Source organism: Raphanus sativus, chromosome 2 (genome assembly GCF_000801105.2).
Source record: "Raphanus sativus cultivar WK10039 chromosome 2, ASM80110v3, whole genome shotgun sequence".
Taxonomy (NCBI): domain Eukaryota; kingdom Viridiplantae; phylum Streptophyta; class Magnoliopsida; order Brassicales; family Brassicaceae; genus Raphanus; species Raphanus sativus.
The window spans coordinates 6,574,140-6,594,573 of NC_079512.1; the positions used below are offsets into that span (position 1 = coordinate 6,574,140).

Sequence of the window (20,434 nt, forward strand, 5' to 3'; positions counted from 1 at the left end):
AACGAGAGAACGAAACTAGTTTTCAGTAGAAGAAGACCAAATGAAACTTTTAGATATGTCTTACGTATCTAACTAAACAGTTTCACGGTTCACCATTGTTTATAAGATTTTGCTTACGCAAGTTGTCGTAATTTTGAAAGTGTATTATTTGTTGACTTAATCACGGGCCACACAAGTAAAATCCTTGAACTCAAGTTAAAATTGCTCGGTCCAAAATCTCCAAACCGGGCGATATGTTGGCGACTCGTTCGAACCAAACCGATCATGTCTCTAATGACAACTATCTTAAATGGACCGAGAAAAAGACACGAGATTTGTATGATTTGGATTCTACCCTCAGCCTTACGCTCCTTTGGCATATTTCCTTATTACTCAATTTTCGAAAAAGGCCAAAATATTATTCCATACATGATTTCTTTCGACAAAACATGTTTTTCAAATAACTAAAATACTTTTTACGAAACTAAGAAACTTTAAAGGTTTGAAGATTTAAAATCTTCTACATCGACTTTGAAATTTGATTTCTAAAATAAAAACAGTTTTTGCAGATTTATAAGTCTCAAAGTTTATGGAAAGTTCAGCTCAAAATAAATAATTTATCGGAAGTTTCATATATATTGCCGCAGGTAGAGCTTTTTTTTTGCCGCAGGTAGAGCTATATTTCTATGCGGGAGAGTTATGTTCTGTCCATTTTAAAATGTTTGTGTGTAGAATTGTACGTCGTGGAAAAAAAATCGTACGTCCTGGAGCTGAAAAAATGTTAACTACAAGAGCATCTCTACATTTTATTTTATTTAAACTAAAATAGAGTAATTCTAAAATAGAATCAATTTTTAAAAAATTAAATTCTACTCCAATCTTCATTTTAATATAAATAGAATAATAAATAAAATGGAACGATAAATTTAATTATTTAGTTATTAAATAATTTTACTTTAGTTTACGTTTTACTTTAATATAAAAATATTTTATTCCAAAATAAAATTTGTAGTAAAATATGATATGTTCTACTTGTATGATAAATGGATTTGATTGCTCGTAAAAAAACTAACTCATATAACACATGATAAATAATACTAAGACTTTAAATGTTTTCATCATACAATTACTAAACTGAAAATAACATTAGAATTGTCAGAAATTTAGTAATGGAATTTGTAAGTTTGCGACATATGTTTGATGGGGAACAATTTTGCATGAAACAAGCAAAGACATTGTCGAAGCAAAAGCTCAGACTTCTTCTGCTTTATTTATGAATAAAGCAAAAAGCTCATCTTCTCCACCTGCAGCGAAAATAATAAATCAACAAACAAAAGTCTCGAGAATCGTTGAAAGGTCCCCACTTTTCTCTTTATTTACCAGACTAATTGTCCCATCTTTCAAAATTATGCAAACCAAATAAATAACGAAGGATGTTTTGGAAATGGTTAGAGATTGTATTCTTGGTTTACGGAGGAGTCATTATGAACATTAATCTTCTTCACATGGAACAAAATCTATAGAGTTAACACGTGAGAGATCACAGGCACGCGTGTGGCAGAAGCAATATTTACAACCGTTACGGGGAACATCAAAAACCCTTTGACTCTCTTTAAAACCCTCTATACACTGGTCAAATCTGAAACGATCGTACGGTCCATATTTCTCAGAAATAGAAATAGCAAAGAAGGGTAAACTAGTCATTGCATAACAGCCAAGTTTTGGTTACGTTACATGATCAGTGAGTAGTACACAATAAAGGCTTTAATTACGACCATACCACTTTCCCTCAACGCTCTCTTCTCGAATCTCTCTCTATCTTCTCTTGTCTACCTGCAAATTTGTCGGAACGACAATGGAGAAACGGTCTTTGCTTCTCTCTCTACTCCTTCTCTGTTTCTTCCTCTCTTCTTCTTCGAGCTCTGATTCAGAGGCTCTTCTAAACTTCAAATCCGCCGCTGATTCCACCGGTAAACTCTTCTCATGGAACTCGACCACCGACCCGTGCAAATGGACCGGAGTCTCCTGCGTCGGAAACCGAGTCACCCGACTCGTCCTCGAGAGCCTAGAACTCACCGGGTCAATCTCCTCGCTCGCCTCGCTCACCGAGCTCCGAGTTCTCAGCCTCAAACGTAACCGCTTCTCCGGTCCGGTCCTAGACCTCTCGAACCTCGCAGCACTTAAGCTACTCTTCTTGTCGGAAAACCAATTCTCCGGCGAGTTCCCGCCGTCGGTCACTTCCCTCACTCGTCTCTACCGCCTTGATCTCTCCTTCAACAACTTCTCCGGCGAGATTCCACCGACGCTAACACACTTAACACATCTCCTCACTCTCCGGTTAGAATCAAACCGGTTCTCCGGTTTAATACCAGACATCAATCTCTCCGATCTCCAAGATTTCAACGTCTCCGACAACGAATTAGTTGGACATATACCAACGTCCTTGTCGGAATTCCCAACCTCCGTCTTCGGACAAAACCCCTCTCTCTGCGGAGCTCCGTTGCTAAAATGCACCGGTTACCCAACTAAACCGGGTCAACCGGATAGAGCAACAGCTTCCCCTCTAAACAATCCAGAAACCATACCTTCCTCTCCGTCTTCCTCAGTTCACTCCCCCAAAGACGGAGACAAAAGCAGCTCGGCGAGAATCAGCACGTTAGCACTCGTGGCTATCATCCTCGGAGACGTCATCATCCTAAGCCTCGTCTCTCTCCTTCTCTACTGCTGCTTCTGGAGACAATACGCCACGAACAGGAAGAAACACTCTAAGGTTCTCGAAGGGGAGAAGATAGTCTACTCCTCGAGCCCTTACCCAACGGCAGCGGCGCAGAACAGTAACAACAACCAGCAGCAAGGAGGTGGAGAGAGGGGTAGAATGGTCTTTTTCGAAGGAACTAGGCGGTTCGAGCTGGAAGATCTTCTCCGAGCCTCGGCGGAGATGCTAGGGAAAGGAGGGTTCGGGACGGCGTACAAGGCGGTGCTTGACGACGGCAACGAGGTGGCGGTGAAGCGGTTGAAAGATGCGGTGAATGTGGCTGGAAAGAAGGAGTTTGAGCAGCAGATGGAGGTTTTGGGGAGGCTGCGTCATGGTAATCTTGTGAGCTTGAAAGCTTATTACTTTGCTAGAGAAGAGAAGCTTCTTGTCTGTGAATACATGCCTAACGGTAGTCTCTTCTGGCTTCTCCATGGTACGTACGTCGTCGTTTTCAGTTCTTTACTTTTAGTTTTATGTTATTCGTTACCGATCCTGGAAATTTGGTTGCTGATCAGTTTAGAGATTTAGGGGTAATTACTCTTACCAAAAGTTGGCTTAGATTTATGTTTCCATAGGAGGAGAAATTATAGAAACGGTAGGCATGTTCTTGTGTGGGTCAAAAACAGGTAATTCCTAATTCATGGTACATGAAAGGAAATGACATTTAGGGTAACGCCAAAAGGCATTAAGAGTAGGGTTAATACTTTGGACGTATGCATCAATGATCCAAAGTAGTACTGCAGATTTTAACCAAAACGAGCTAACCAAACCAAATCAAATTAAGATTTTCGGTTTTTTGGTCTTGTTTGGTTACTCGGGTAGAATTGCTTACCAATATTTCAAAAGCACTACAGTTACTGGTTTGGTTCAGCTTCTTTGGCCAAGCCGAACCCATCAATTAATCTTAAATTTATAATTTTCAGATGAATTAATACCAAATTATATAGTCAATGTAAACTAATTTTTATCCTTATTAGAATTCAGTCAAACTGAATTACCTGAGTATACAAATATGTGTGTTGAACCTTATTTTCAAAAGGTAAATTTTGTTTATTAAACTCGAAATTAATTAAGAACCATACCAAACCAAAACTTATTATATCAAAGTGGTAATCTTATAGAATAGGTTCGGTTAACCAATAACCAAAAAAGGGAATCGGTTCGGTTAACCAAAGTTGCCTAATCAAAACTGAATCACTTTCACGTGGGCATTTATTATTACTAAATGTAGATAATGAGAATTTAAAAGTCTGGATATACACAACCGGACAAATAAAGTCCTGATCTGTCTCATTTAATCGCTTTTTTTGTTGTTTATTCGGCTCGGCTTCTACTTTTTGTCTATTCCACCTAATCATTTAGTTTTATCTAATTACTTCGTTCATTGTTTTACTAACTTTTTTTTTGTCACGACATTGTTTTACTAACTAATAAAGCGAATAATTACATTTTTCAAGGTAAGTGTTTTTTTTCGCAACCTTTCAAGGTAAGTGTCATCTTCGTAATATTATGAAATATAGTGTCTAATTAGTCATGTACGTTTTTGGTGTAGGTAATCGTGGACCGGGTCGGACCCCACTAGACTGGACCACGCGCCTCAAGATCGCAGCTGGAGCGGCGCGTGGAGTAGCTTTCATCCACAACTCATGTAAAACCCTCAAGCTCACTCACGGTGACATAAAATCCACCAACGTCCTCCTCGACGGCTCCGGTAACGCTCGAGTCTCTGACTTTGGCCTCTCTATCTTCGCGCCGTCGCAAACCACCGCCAAATCTAACGGCTACTGTGCGCCGGAGCTGATCGACGGTAGAAAACCCACCCAAAAATCGGACGTATACTCGTTTGGAGTGTTACTTCTCGAGATACTCACCGGGAAATGTCCTAACTTAGTGGAGACGGTTCACACCGGCGGGGCGATGGATTTACCGAGGTGGGTCCAATCGGTGGTGAGAGAGGAGTGGACGGCTGAAGTGTTCGATTTGGAGCTGATGAGGTATAAGGATATAGAGGAGGAGATGGTGGGACTGCTGCAGATTGCTATGGCTTGCACTGCGGCGACGGCGGATCACCGACCAAAGATGGGTCACGTGGTGAAGATGATAGAGGAGATACGTGGAGGTGGCTCTGAGACGTCGCCGTGTAACGACGGGATCAATTCTGCGGCGGAGTCCTCACCGTGCTTGTCTGAGGACACGTATACGTGTGGTGGGACTACTAGTCAGTAGCGAGATGTGTTAACTTAAAAGTCTGTGTAAATCATGTGACCAGAATCATTACCTCTGCTTCATGACACTTACACTGCTAGAGTTCTAGGCTTTTCTTAGTTGTTTTCACTTTTATTTTGTTTTGTGATATTGCTAGTTTCTGTTTTATGGATATTGCTAGTTTCTGTTAAGATCGTAAACATCTTGAAAAAAAAAATTAAAATACAAAACATAAACTGAAGGTTCATAATATTTTGCTTTAAAAATTTACATCTACACAATAAAAATTATTTTTATCATTGGAAAGAGGAATCTTTTATTTTATTTTATGTAATGCCAATAATTAGGATGGTACTTTTGAAATATTTAGTAACTATTACTAAGAGCATCATTATTGTAAAAACCCACTTGGATTTCCATTTTTTTTTGTCCGAATTAAAGAAAAAAAACTAAAAACGTACCAGCCGCGGACCACCGCGTATCGTGGAGTCCGCAAACAGCAAGAGAAACCAGTTCTTCTTTCGTGACTTTGGCATTGAGTTTGTTGATGTTGTGTGGTGTCTACATACACTTTTTCTCTTCAGAACTTCCGAGAGAAACTGCGTTATTAATGCTCTAAGGACATACGATTTTTTACTTTGAAATAGAATTTAAAGCAAAAATACTACAGTGATATGTAATTTTATATTCTATAATAAATTGAAAATATGTTTACTCTTCATATATAGAATAAATTGTTTTTACTATAAAATAGAGAACCACCGAATCAACAACTAATTTCTATTATAGTATTTTACTCTATTTTCGGAAAAAAAAAATAGAGTACATCCTTTGAGATAGTCTAACAAATAAAGTAGCGAGTGATGATTATTTTAGAAAGTCCGGGTCTAAATGCATGTAACGCCGCCCACTAGAAATGCCTTAATGTCCGGTCCATTATTATTTCTGATTTCTCGGACGATGAAAACAACACGAGAAAGGACTTTATAGAGTATAGTGGAACCATGTGTGCGCGCTTGCTATCGCGTAGTATGGTAACATTGTCGGCTACTGATTATATAGTATAGCATTACATAAGAGTTACACGATAGTCAACAAAAGAAACATACAATATCAGACACATGTGTTTGTTAAAGCTTATTTCGTTGGCTAATATTACGGAAGAACAGACAGTAAATGGAATATGTAAATGAATCATCCAAAAATCTGTAGAAGACTTTTTCATGAACCGTTACAAATGGATGATCCGGAAACAATTATTTCATTTCATGGCGGTCAAGTAGTATGAAAATTCATCTTGATGTCTTTATTGAACTATAATTCATCTTGATGTTGCAAAAAATAAGACGAGGATTTATTTCTACAAAGTATAAAATCTTTCACAAGCCTGTGCAAACTAATACGACTCGATATATAACCCACAAACAAACTGTAGGAAGTGGTTTCTCCCATAAACAAAATGTAGATTAAGGAAACATTATGATCCAAGTAAGAGGTTTAGCTATATATAAAAAGAGAAAAAAAAGACAATTAGCTTGGATCACGAATAGAGGTAGCATTCTTATACTTCAAACACTAAGAGGACATTCATAGATATTCATGTATTGCGTCTATTTCATATCAAGTTTGCATAAACAAACTGAACGCTTAGATCAAAACATTATGTATATGGACATGCCAGGTCCTGGACTAAAGCACGTAAAGCATGGGCTTTAGGCGCCAGAGGATATTAACCTTTTAGGGGCGCCATATTCCAAGAAGTGTTTTTTAGTCTAATGGTCAGTGAACTTAATATTTTGACTTACAGCCAACTGTTCGACACTCCACGTCCTTTTTTTCCTTTAATATATCATAAAAATAACATTTTTCCTTTTCCGATAATAGTCAAAGATACAGACAGGGGATTGATTATATGTTCTAACAACTCTAATTCTTCTATTAGACGTATTATTTATACGCAATTTAACTAAATCAAAACCTTAGTAGATTTTTTACTTTATTAAAAAAACAATTTATCTTCTTTCCAGTTTTTTTTTCTGTTAACAAGAGATAAACAATAAATCTTAATTATATATCGTGCATATTCCATGTTTCATTGTTATTGACTTTAGTAGAACAGCTGCATCTCCTATTAAAATATTTTATTCCTTCTTTGTTCTTTTTTTTTAAGTTCTTGTAAAATTTCTTAGAAACTTTTGAAATTCAAACAAACATCAAATTTATTATAGGGTTCTAATATTATATGGGACTATCAGAACTCGATAAAATTTACAAAGTGAAAATGCATTAGAGTTATTTATCATAAGTTTTGATTTATTTTATAGTTACATTTTTTGTTTATCTTTTAATTTGTAGAAAAATCTATCAAAAGTATAATTGAAATTAGCCAAGTGAAACTACAAATATAAAAAGAAAAAGAAACCATGTAAGGTGAACTCCAAAAAATATTTTAATAGATTTGTTTTAATAATATGTAATACTATTTTGATTACATGCTCAAAATTTATTAAATGTTAATAATAATTAAAAGGCAGTATTTTTTGTCCGCTTTAGGCGCCACACGACTCCGGACCGGCACTGTATATGGATAATACGAACTGTATAATGCTATTTCAACAGATTGCATAATGCTAGCCAAGAAAGCAAGGAAGAACTTTAACGGCTTAATGCAGGCTTGGCAGAGACATGAGTAATTGTTTCTCGTTGTAAATTTTTCCCCTTAGGCTCTTTCTTGTTTTTCTCTTTTTTTGGACAAGAAACAGCCTCTAGCTCTCTCCTTTGTATTACTCAAGATGCTTCATTTCTAATGATATTTACATAATTATAAAAAAAAACTGTCTAAATAAGAAGTTTTGAACAGGGAACAACCCGAGATCTTAATCGGAATTAGATAAGATAAAACCTACAAAAATTATTCTCACTTATAAATGATTAATTATGAATTAAGTAGAAGAACAAAAAGAATACAACGTTACGTTGAAAAATTGCCAAAAAATAAATTACGAAAGAAGAATTATCAGAAATATAGAACAGTAGGTGCAAGCCTGAGCAACCTGCCGAGAGCAGTGGGCAAGAACTTGCGAGCAAATAAATAACAAACATTCGTCCTCTTTCCATTGTGGTAACACTGCCTGTTCTCACCACCACCATTCCTCAGCTTCACCAACAACTCTTCTGTCACCTCGTTTCTGATAAACCGGGTTGGGTGGGGCCCACCGTACGTCCAGTCAACCCAAGTGAGAGTCCTGTTCGAGTTGCGGTGACCCAAGCTAGGCTTGATGTTTAGGAGCGTGGGGATGTAGTGCTCGTCTGCGTAGCAACCGTGGTGACAATAACGGTAAAAGAGAGGCCAATAGGTTGTGTCGGAGATGATTTCAAGGGCCATGGCACGGTCTAACTCGAACCACTGGGAGCCTTTTCGCCAGTGGCGTAGCTGGACACGTGGTTTCATTTCAGGACTGTATCTACCACGTCCAACCCCACCGAGTTGGTCGTATGACTCGACGTGGGTTTGAGTTGATGTAGTGAGGTAAGAGTAAACGGTTGTAAAGTTGAAGAGAGGGATGCATGATTCGGAAAGAAGTACGAATCGTTCGTTTGATATGTCTAACAAAGCATTTGCTAGTAATCTTTGCTCTGCTTCCACCATATTAACATATCCCCAATCCACTCGCTGCATTATCAATAAAAACAATTTTACAAGACCCGTATAAGTTTAATAAGATATTAGATATATAACGCAATTTATCAAAAAAAAACATAAGCTAATCTAGTTGGGGTCAATTTATACAATTGAACTAATATTAAAATTATATTCAAATGACCGCGTGACATAATGGACCAAGAAAAAAAAAAGAGAGTCTCTATCGATTAAGTTAGAATCAAATCGAACTTGTTAACCTCCTTTTGTAAGATTTATCTTTCTGAAATAGGTGTAACATTAGTCGCCTTCAACAAAAAACACATCACAAGAGAAGATTAATGAATCTTAAATTTGAGAAAGTTACGGGAAATAATTAATTTGGAATTTGACTTTTGATTTGAGAGATTACGGGAAATAATCAATTGGATTTGTTTTTCATTTAAGACAGATGCGTTTGTGGCTACAAAGCTAAAATTAACCACTAATAAGATCATCTTCCTTAATGGGGTACATGCGTTTGTACCTCCGATTTCCTGTTGGCAAAAACGTTTATGTTAACTACGAAGAAACCATGCAATAATAGATTGACCCAAAAAGAAAAGGAAAACCATGCAATGTATTGTAGTATATACCCATATAATGTATATATAATAGCACTGGCACCGACGATGGACCACAAACAACTACTTCTTTAAATCTTTTTTTTTAAATAATTTATGTAACAAAAAGCAACCGTATTGTGCAAGATAATCTACATTCCGTTCACAATCTCATACGAATTTTAAACTCTTTAATATGAGATTTTTGTTTGACATTTACTCGGTCACAGTCAGAGCATGTTTACAACAAGAGCACACAGTTTTCATATTAATTTCCAGAATTTTTTATAGCAATTTGTTGTTATATCAATTTAACAGCTTGATAATTTGAATATATGTTAGGAATGTTACTGTAAGGGTTTTAACCTTGACTTTGTGCTTTGAACTTAGAATAAGAACGTAACCAAAACGTATTCTCTTTATTAGAATATGAAACCAATCTTGTCTCTTACAATAGAAAGTTTAGATTTAAATACAAAAGACTCGAACTCTTGAATTATATCTCTCTCTATTGCTCTCAACCGTATGAATAACTATGAGGCTCTCTCGTCCTTATATAGGACCCAAAGACCATCCTATTTCCTAATGTATTAAGACAGACTTTCCTAATTACTTTAGACTTCCTGTTTCTTTGACCGACACTAACGTACGAGAAAAGGAAATAACATAACCTCCTCTTTGTTGCAGGATATTGACGATTGGGCTGAGAGATTAATCAGTTGTGGCCCATTAGTTTTTACAAACTCCACCTTGGGCCCAAATGATTACTCCTTGTTTCTAATTTCTTCGTTATCACCAAAGACGTCTCGAGCTTGCTTTTCTTCATCCATGGACGATGACGCTTACGGTGATTCCCAACGGCGACTCCCAGCGGTGATGTCTCTAATCGAACAGATCCTTCGTCAAGGGTCATCGATCCACCACTGCATCTCGTCTCTGAAGAATTTGAAATCAGCTCCTCAATCCCGTGAATCTTCCACCGACGTCTCCATTGCGGTGTCTCTTACTCCAACCCTCGCTCACCATGAAAAGAGATCGCGACTCCCCCTTTCTTCTAGAGCTGTCGGAGACACAAACTTCACCAAAAAAAAATATATATTTTTTTTTCGGTAAGTGCTCCTTGATTCACTTTGAGCTTCTATCCCATCATTTCTCTGTCTTTATCTTGCTTTGCTAGTGTACTCCTTTCGGTAACTTCTCAATCTTTCTTGATCAATGTGCAGTTTCTCCGGCGAACCTTGTTGCCTTCCTCCGCTGTAGATAAAGACGACCACTGTCTTCCTTCAGCTAACTATAGCTGTTTAAGACACTTACCCTGTCGTTTAAATCCGATGATCGATTGAGCTTCCTTGAACACTTGAGGTACTCGTCTCCCTTCAGCTTGTTCTCCTTTGCTGTTTAAGACGTTCACTCATAAGTCTTATGTTACCTGTCAATAGTTATTCCCGTACTTGAGAGATTCTTGTTTCAGTTTATCTCAGCTTACTCCACCTTGAGCTGAGACCTCCTTGCCTCGCAACTTTCCTAGCAGGTAACTTCCTTGTAACCATTGAGCTTCCTTGTTATCGATAAGAAGTAATTTGTTTGCTCTAACCTTATTACTTCTTCTTGTGCGAGGTGTATCGATAACGAAGTTACCTGCCATGCTGTTTTCTTAGGCTATCTTGAGGAGTTCACAACAGAGATCAAACTTTTGCCCTGGTAAGGCCTTAGTTAGAAAGTCTGCTGGGTTCTTGCTAGTATGGATTTTAGATAGAGTAACACTGCCATCTTCGACTACATCTCTGATGAAATGATACTTAGTGTCAACATGCTTAGTTCGCTCGTGATGAACATGATTCTTTGCTAGGGCTATAGCACTTTGTGAATCGCAATTTATCTTGACACTCTCCTGATCAAAACCGAGTTCTTTGCATAGTCTTCTTAGCCATAAAGCTTCTTTCGCAGCCGCGGTTAGAGCCATGTACTCGGCTTCGGTTGTTGATAGAGCTACCACGTCTTGTAACCCTGATCTCCAGCTTACCGTATTTCCCCAAACTTGAAACACGTACCCTGTAACAGACCTTCTTCTGTCCAGGTCTGTTGCGTAATCAGAATCACAAAACCCCTCGATACTAAACTTCGATCTTTTAGTAAACGTTAGGCACCTTCCTGTAGCTCCTGTTAGGTATCTTAAAACCCACTTCGCAGCTTCCCAATGCTCTCTTCCCGGTTCAGACATATATCTGCTTATTAATCCCACTGCAAAACCCAGGTCAGGTCGAGAACCGACCATTGCATACATAATACTCCCCACGACACTTGAATATGGAATATCTTCCATGAGCTTTCTTTCTTCTTCCTTCTGCTCTGGCCTTAGTTTCCTTAGTTTGAACTGAGATGAAGTTGGTGTAATTACGGCCTTTGCATCTGTCATTCCAAATGTTTCTACTACTTTCCGTAGATAGCCCTCCTGTGATAATATTAGGATTCCTTTCTCTCTATCTCTTATGATATCCATTCCTAATATTCTCGATGCCTTTCCCATGTCTTTCATCTCGAATTCCTTGCTCAAACTCTCTTTTATGTTCCTGATTTCTTGCTTATCTCCAGAAGCTATGAGCATGTCATCAACGTATAGGAGTAAGAATGCCGCTTGTGCCGTGTTGACATTCTTCATGTAGACGCACGGATCCTCCTTGCTTCTAATAAACTGTTGAGTCTTCATAAAACAATCAAATCTATGATTCCATTGCCTTGGAGATTGTTTTAACCCATATAAGGATTTCTTAAGCAAACAAACTTTGTTTTCATCCCCTTTCTTAACATAGCCTTCGGGTTGCTTCATAAGAATCCTTTCTTCTAGATCACCATGTAAGAACGCCGTCTTTACGTCCATCTGCTCGAGTTCATAATCGTTGTTAACCACGAATGAGAGCATGATGCGAATTGATACGTGTTTCACCACCGGAGAGAACACTTCGTTGTAATCAATTCCTTCCTGTTGTGAGAAACCTTGAGCCACCAATCTCATCTTATATCTTGGCTCTTCTACTCCGGGTATCCCTGGTTTTAACTTGCAAATCCACTTGCATCCTATAACTTTTGCATTCTCCGGTTTCTCAATCAAGCTCCATGTACGATTTCGTTGGAGTGAATCCATCTCTTCATCTGCTCCATTCTTCCACTTCTTTCGGTTCTTGCCTTTCATAGCTTCAGCAAAACTCTTAGGTTCTTCTATTTCTATCTCATCTGCTGCAGCTAAAGCATAAGCCACAAAATCTTCATCTTCAAATCTTGATGGTGGTTTTATTGTCCTTCTAACTCGGTCCCTTGCAAGCATGTAACCATCAATACTCGTCTCTGTTTCTGGACCGGTTTCTTCTTCGTCAATTGACACGTCTTCTTCCGAGCTGTTAGATGTTTCTGACGTTTCTTTTAAGATAGATTCTCCACCTTGAGCTGCTGTTTTCTTATCATTAACATTTGATGGAGTTGGCCCTTCTATCAAATTCTCTTTGAACGTCACTCTCCGGGTGTCCTTTCTTTTGTCCTCCACGTTTGTTACTTCTACGCCTTGCTTTGCGTTTGAAGTCGTGTGCTTATACAGTTCTTCTTCATTGAACACTACGTTCCTACTGGTGTCACACGTACCAGTTTCTGATATCCACACACGGTAACCCTTAGTTCCGAACGGATATCCCATAAATACTCCTTTTATTGCCTTTGGATTTGTTTTTCCCTGAACCTTATGAACAAACGCAGAGCACCCGAATCTTCTAAGGTTACTTAAGTCGCACTTAGTACCTGTCCATCTTTCTTCGGGTAGTTCGTAATCAATCGCAGAGTTTGGAGATCGGTTGATCACGTACGTGGCCGTTGAAGCAGCTTCGGCCCAAAATTCTTGCCCTAATCCTGTCTCCACGAGCATGCATCGAACTTTGTCCATGATTGTTCTGTTCATCCGTTCCGCAACCCCGTTTTGTTGTGGAGTATACGGACAAGTCTTGTGCCTCTTGATTCCTGAGTCTTTGCATAGTTTATCAAACTTCTGATTGCAAAACTCAAGGCCATTGTCCGTTCTTAAGCACTTAATCTTCAGCTTCGTTTGATTTTCTACTGCTTCCTTCCATTCTACGAATTTGCTGAATGCTTCGTCTTTCGACTTAAGAAAGTAGATCCAAACCTTGCGTGAATAATCATCAATGAAGCTAATATAGTATTTGCAACCGGCTAGACTTTCTGGAGTTGACGGAGCTCCCCATAAATCTGAATGTATGTACTCGAGAATCCCCTTAGTGGTATGTTTCCCAGCTGGAAAGCTTTGTTTGTGAGATTTTCCCAGGACGCAAGTCTCACAAAACTCAAGTTTATCCACCTCCTTCTTCGGTACATATCCTCTATCAACCAGCACGTTCAGATTCTTTAAACTCATATGACACAGCCTTGAATGCCATATCGTTGTTTTGTCTATCTCTGCCCTTGATACATTAGCTTCTCCTTTCGCCACTGTTCCTTGTAGATAGTAAAGACCTTCTTTGAACTTTCCTGAGATAACCTCTTTCCCATCCTTGTAGAACCTGATCATAAAGTCTTTCCCTTCATATTGGCATCCTGATCGCTCGAGCATCCCGTAAGATATCAAATTCCGGCTCATCGTCGGCATGTACCTCACGTCTTTGAGAACCACCACGGTTCCATCGGGTCTCACGATCCTGATCTTGCCAATTCCTTTTACATCACAGTGGGTGTTGTTAGCCATTAGAACTCTCCCTCCTTCGAATTCTTTTAGGTCAAACAACACATCTTTGTTTGGTGTGATATGAAAAGAACATCCGGAGTCCATTACCCATTCCTCTTTGGAATCCTTAGTACTAACCGTTAGCACTAATGGTTGTTTCGGCTCCTCTGCAACGTTGGCGGATTTATTGGACCTCCTGTCTGGACACTCTCTCTTCCAATGTCCCTCTTTGCCGCAGATGAAACAACCTTTGTTGTTCTTGTCATACTTCGGTCGGGACCTCGATCTCCCGTTTCTGCTTTGAGATCTTCCTTTCCCATACTTGTTGCCTCCTTTGTTTGATCGGTTTGAAGTCCTTCCTCTATCCTCAACATACAATCCCTCATCTTGAGACTTAGAGAGTTTACCACTTTCTAATAACTCTCTCTCTTTAGATCGTGCAGCCCCGGTTACTTCGTTGATCTTGAGTGTGTCTCGTCCGTACTTAAGGGTCTCCTTAAGTTGATCATATCGCTGAGGCATAGAATTTAGTAGTAGTATAGCTTGAACTTCTTCATCAACCTCTACGCTCAAGTTATTTAAATCTGCTACTAGCTTTAGGAAGTCATCAACGTTTGCATCAATAGTCTTTGAATCGTTCATCTTGAAAGTGTAAAATTTGTGTTGCAGGTAAATACGATTCGGCAAGGACGTCTCCGTGTACAGCGTGTTGAGAGCTGTCCACATTGCAGCAGCTGTTTCGCAGTGACTGATCTTCCTCAAGACTTGGTTTCCTACGTTTATAACAATGAGATCTTTTGCTTTCTCTGATTTCCCGAGCTTAACGGGATCAATGGTCGGGACCTCTTCCGCTTCTTTCTTCTCCGTGTCCTTTAAGGTATCATCTCCTTCTACCTTGTTGACTGGTGAATCCATTAGAAGCGTCTCATCTGTTAGGATATCCTTTAGCCCTAGGACACCAAAGTGAGCCATCATCCGAACCTTCCATAGCAGAAAATCTCCTGTTCCATCGAACCGATCGATGTCGATCCTCTCGATCTTTGGTTTAGCCATTCTTGTTTAAAGCACCCTTGCACTCAAACCTGAATGCTCTGATACCACTTGTAAGGGTTTTAACCTTGACTTTGTGCTTTGAACTTAGAATAAGAACGTAACCAAAACGTATTCTCTTTATTAGAATATGAAACCAATCTTGTCTCTTACAATAGAAAGTTTAGATTTAAATACAAAAGACTCGAACTCTTGAATTATATCTCTCTCTATTGCTCTCAACCGTATGAATAACTATGAGGCTCTCTCGTCCTTATATAGGACCCAAAGACCATCCTATTTCCTAATGTATTAAGACAGACTTTCCTAATTACTTTAGACTTCATGTTTCTTTGACCGACAGTTACAAAAATTTATTTTAAACGTTTTTTCGTTTGATCTTTATTTCATTCAAAAATGAAAACATCAAAGTGTAGGAAACTGACCTTGCTTGGGATCTGCCGGCCATGGAAGACGGAACCTTCGGGATAGGACTCGTTATTAGAAGGATATGAGTGAACGTAAATATTGAAAAGATCTTCATGTCCTCTAAAGAATTTCTCCCATAAAGGAGTCAGAGGTAAATGACCTTTTGTCAAAAACATGAAAGCAACCTTTGGTGTTCGATAAAAAGGATAACTTCTGATCTTAGGTTCCATTGAAGCTCTCCAAAGAAGTTCTTCATCTTCCATGTCGTGCATGATCTTCTTCGGCGGCCTCAGAAACCCTTTGAGCCCGAGGTGCACGGGCTCAGAAGGAGGAGGGGGAGGAGGAGGAGGAGAAGGAGTAGTAGGAGGAGGGGGGGGGGTGGAGGAGGAGAGGAGACGAGGAATAGCTGAGAGATGCGTTGAATGCTGAGAGAAGATGTGGAAGAGATGTCTTGTAGAGAGGAATGGAGAAGGATACCGATGATTATGCCGCAACATAGAATAAGGGAAAATGAAAGGAGATTGAGGAAATGATGGTATTGAGTATTGAGAAGCTTTGCTACTAGAGATGGTGATGAAGAAGACAATGATGAGTTTTGCTCTTTTAGGTTCTTCATGGAGAGAAGAAAGAGAGAGAGTTGTGTTTGTGGAGTGAATGGATTTACAAAGTTTGAAGATGGAGAGAGACAAGTTCTTTGCTTTAAGGGCAAGAGATATGATACTGCTTTTACAAGTGGAGAATTCTATTTATATTATTTTGTGAAGTCTGCGCTTGTCAAAATAGAAAATTTTGGGGTTGCAAAGATGAATGTTGCTTAACAAAATAAAGGTTACATATAAAGTCTATGTACTAAACAGTAATGGAAGAATCTGTTAGAAACTAGTTATGGAAGATTATTAACGGGTATTGGTAATTTAATCGCTTACTAAAATTGAATATTTTAGTACCTAGAATGACAGACAATAATATATTCAGGAGAATAACTGAAATTTATTGAATGGATTCTTTAATAGTAAAATATTTTTATAACTTTTTTGGTCAGCAATATTCTTAAAATAACCTAAGAAGATTACGTACTACTAGTCAAAATAAAATCAATAAAACATATTATTAGCATGTGATTTCCTTCTTAAATGAAATATAAGTAGCACTGTTTTATGTCTGAACAAGTAATTAACATTGTTTTTTTTTTTTGAAAAGGAAGTAATTAATTTTGTAATTAACATTGTTGTAAACAATAAAAACAAAAAAAAATCACATGAATTTTAACCTTTTTTGCATGATTTTTTTCTCTTACACAGTAAATGCCAATCTGGCAACTTCGATAAGTTTGGTGGGAAAACGTAAAAGAACTTCAAAGTGCAACATAAATTAGTTGACGGTGACGTTCATACCAAAAAAAAAATTAGTTGACGTTTATTATTACTCATATTTTTTTTTAGAAAAGGCGTTTATTTTTATTTGAAGTAAAACTGTCACTACCATTTTTTTTTGTCAACAATGAGAATTCCACCGATTCAGAAAGCCAAACCGGAGGTATCGAATCGACATATAATATAACTGATGGTGAACTCTTTGTTCCATGAGCAAGCTTGTCCGCCATTGTGTTTTGCGCCTTTGGAATATGTCGGATCTTCAAATTAGAGAAGAAAGTTTTACTTCGGCGAAATTCCCCCATATGCGCAGTGAATGCTGGTCATTCTTCGGGTGAGGACACCATTTTCACCAATTGAGAACAATCCGTAGCGAAAACTATATCTGAGAACTGCAGGGTCTTCATGCACTCCATTACCCAAATCAGCGCTTCACATTCTGCGTGTAAAAGAGATAGGCTACGTCGGAGATTCATTGCCCCCATCATCTTTTTCTCTGAATCTATCTTTCGGTAATACCATCCCTGTCCAATAAATACATCTTATTCTTTCCAAGATCCATCGACAAAACATACCTTGGTTGATCCCAAAGTTTTTCAATCGATGGGAGACTGAACATTTCCATGAAGATCAATTGTCACTACCATTTATAACGATAAATTAGAAATTGTTGACTTAAAATGAGTTATAGGAAAAAAAAGCTTCAAGTAAAATGATTCGAGAAACACCTTTTCAAAAAAAAATAACATAATTTTAAAGTAACTTATTCGTTAATGTTTTAGTTTTAGTATAAAAACCAAATTTATATAAAACAACATGATTTTACATAAAAACAAAGTATTTAATGGAATTTATTTCAAGTAAAAATGATTGTAATAGAACCATTTCATTAACGAGTGTAAAATTCCATCTCGTTCTTTTTTTTTCTTGAACAACCCACCTCGTTCTATCATCAAATTGACTGTTATTAAATGGAAAAACATAGGAAGACAAAAGTATAAACAGACAAATGCAAATAATGCAAATGACTGTTTCGTGTCCATATCTATTAGGCCAACTCCAATAGAACAATAAAACATCAAATTTGATGTAATTTCATTTCAAGTGAAATACTAAAAATTGAAAATTTACCTACTAAGACACATTATGAATTATTGATTACACATAAAGACATATTGGTTCAAGAGAACATTTTTTTATGTTCATTTGTTTAAATCATCTTTCAACTAGAGAGAAAGTGTCGTAATGTGTCAAAATTATCTTCAACATTCTCTAAAATTAATTCCATTTAACTTCTACATTTTGCATTTCATAATCCCTAACCTTAATCTTGCCTCATTCAATCGCCTGTCGTCTCCTCTTATCTTTGATTACTATGTTTTACCACATGTCAATTAACCTAATGTAAATGCTACCACAATTGAATAGTATATTGATGCAATACTTTAGGATCAAATCCACAATAAACTAGTGATCTATAACACTAAAAATACACAAAATTTCTTAATCTAAATAAATAAGAAGATGGATGATTGGTAAAAAGCTAAGATCTTAAAAATATAAACAAGGTGATCTCAAATTCAGTCAAGAAATAAGTGCAAGAACTAAATTATTAATCAAATGCTAAGGATGGATCCATTAGCAAAGATAACTGATATAAGGTGATCAAGGTTCAATCTATGTTGTCTCTCTTGCAATATTCGATTCACATGTCGCCCATGCTTTTCATGTCCATTAATTTCCTTTTCCACAAATGGGCTATCCACAAAGTTGTTGTCCATGAATCTCATGTTTACGGAACTTATATCCATCCATATTCTCCCCACCGTTCTCTTACCCACCAATCTCATATCCACATCTCTCTTGTATATCAATTTTTGCATGTGACTTAAATATGTATATGACGTAATATCATCTATGCAGTGGTATTCATGTGGATTGGGTTTCTCTGGATACTAGAGAGATCTCATGTTAATATGTATCATCAAAAATTATTCAGAAAATGATATCCACGATTCCGTATCTACCAACTCCTCAAATATAACCTCAACACATAACCTTATATCCAATAATCTGTATCCACACATCTGCTTCACGTCCACAACAAAAACACCACAATATGCCCTTGCACATCCACTGATAGGTATCCACTAATATATATCCACCTACCCAATTCCTACACAACGCAGTGTTTTGCTTCTAACCTCGAAAACAAAAGAAACATTCTTAATATCTTCTTCGTCTCATTTGAAAACATTCTCGCTCTAAATATTCCAAATCCATATACCAACAATTTTTTGTAATAAATGTTTTTTTTTTTCACTTAAATTTCCGTTAATAAATAAAGTAGCCAAGTACAATCCCGAAGGACACAAAATTGAACTTAACGCACAAGCTTGCCACAAAAGATTAAGAAACTTACCCTATTCCTAAAACAGGAAAACAAACACGTTAGAATATAGAAAGCCAGGTTGCCATTAACGAGACTGATGGGTTTGTGGAGGATGAGGCCGCTGCTGCAGCGAGAGATCTTGATAGAGGATCCAAACGGAGGCGAATAAGGTCTTTAATTTCGGAGATCAGGGCTTCTGGAGGGCGCGAGATGGAAGAGTGGATTCTGGAGTTACGCTCTCTCCAAATCGCATACTTTGAAGCTTGATAGATGAATCTGATGATGAGGACAAGGTGGCTATTTGAGGAAGGTCTGGTGAGCCAGCTTAGTAGAGGGTCAAAAGATCGAGGAGGCTGCAGATTGAGCTTGACCATGAAGTGAGACCACACTGCATCACTATACGAACAGTCAAAAAATAGATGCTGGTGAGATTCATCTTGAGAAGAACACAGGACGCATGATGCCGGAACTTGAAGTCCCCACCGTCTCATTCTGTCTCTGGTCGTGAGTCTGTGTCTTACATTAACCCAAGTGAGGAAGGCATGTTTAGGTATATGACCTGAGAACCAGACCTGTTTGTGCCACGATACAGACTCTCCGGGAGGATGTAAATATTTCCATGTCGCTGCAGTTGGAAATTTCTGAACCGGAGCCAGTTCCCCAACTTTCCAAGCAAACATGTCATCTGATTCAGAGAAAGCAATAGGATTTGCTTCCGGCAGGCATTGTTTCAGTAACTGGATTAGTGGATTCCGTGTTCTCATGGTAGAAAGCCACCAATTCCCATTGACATGAATGTATTTACTGGTGTTGATTATAAAGCCACCAATAAATGTTGCATTGATTATAAAGACACTCAAACTTAGTATTTTACTGGTGTTTCCTTAAAAACAATATCTTCTTACTTTTTTTTAACATCCCTCTACTTATACAAAACTAAAGTTATTTACGGTAAATGACAGCTGTATGTCTGTCCTCACATGAAAAGAGAAGACATAGTACTTTTAGGTGTAAGTCTCTCCAAAAAACATTATTTCCACCAAATTTGGTGTAACATTAATTATCACACCAAATATTAAAAATATGCTTTATTATTTTTATTTAATTATAGATAGATTAGTTTCATTAATTAGTTTTAAGTTATAGTTAAAATAAATATGTCATAGTATTTTGTATGTTTTATTTGTATTTTCATATTACTAAAGCATTAAATTATTACTAGGTGTTTTCCTGCACCATGTGCAGTAAGAAATTTTTTAAATCTAACTTATATTTAAAAATAAATTTTATTAAATATTATAGATTTTACT

The 20,434-nt window shown here is 37.6% G+C and overlaps 3 protein-coding genes across 3 annotated transcripts; 1 reads left to right on the forward strand and 2 right to left on the reverse strand.

Annotated features, from left to right (window-relative positions):
- Positions 1 to 1,745: 1,745 nt before the first annotated feature.
- On the forward strand, positions 1,746 to 5,130 carry LOC108816958 (probable leucine-rich repeat receptor-like protein kinase At1g68400). The gene is made up of 2 exons (XM_018589532.2): positions 1,746 to 3,167; positions 4,287 to 5,130. The coding sequence occupies exons 1-2, from the start codon at positions 1,835 to 1,837 to the stop codon at positions 4,958 to 4,960; spliced, it is 2,007 nt and encodes a 668-aa protein (XP_018445034.1). The 5' UTR covers positions 1,746 to 1,834; the 3' UTR covers positions 4,961 to 5,130.
- A 2,682-nt stretch (positions 5,131 to 7,812) lies between these two features.
- Positions 7,813 to 16,049, reverse strand: LOC108841845 (glycosyltransferase BC10). Its single transcript, XM_018614618.2, is given in 3 exon segments — positions 7,813 to 8,612; positions 15,377 to 15,733; positions 15,736 to 16,049. Coding segments are annotated over 3 exon segments (1,254 nt in total). The 5' UTR covers positions 15,976 to 16,049; the 3' UTR covers positions 7,813 to 7,955.
- Positions 16,050 to 19,183: 3,134 nt separating this feature from the next.
- LOC108837688 (uncharacterized) lies at positions 19,184 to 19,888 on the reverse strand. The gene has a single exon (XM_018610712.1). The coding sequence runs from the start codon at positions 19,886 to 19,888 to the stop codon at positions 19,184 to 19,186; it is 705 nt and encodes a 234-aa protein (XP_018466214.1).
- Between the last annotated feature and the right edge of the window lie 546 nt (positions 19,889 to 20,434).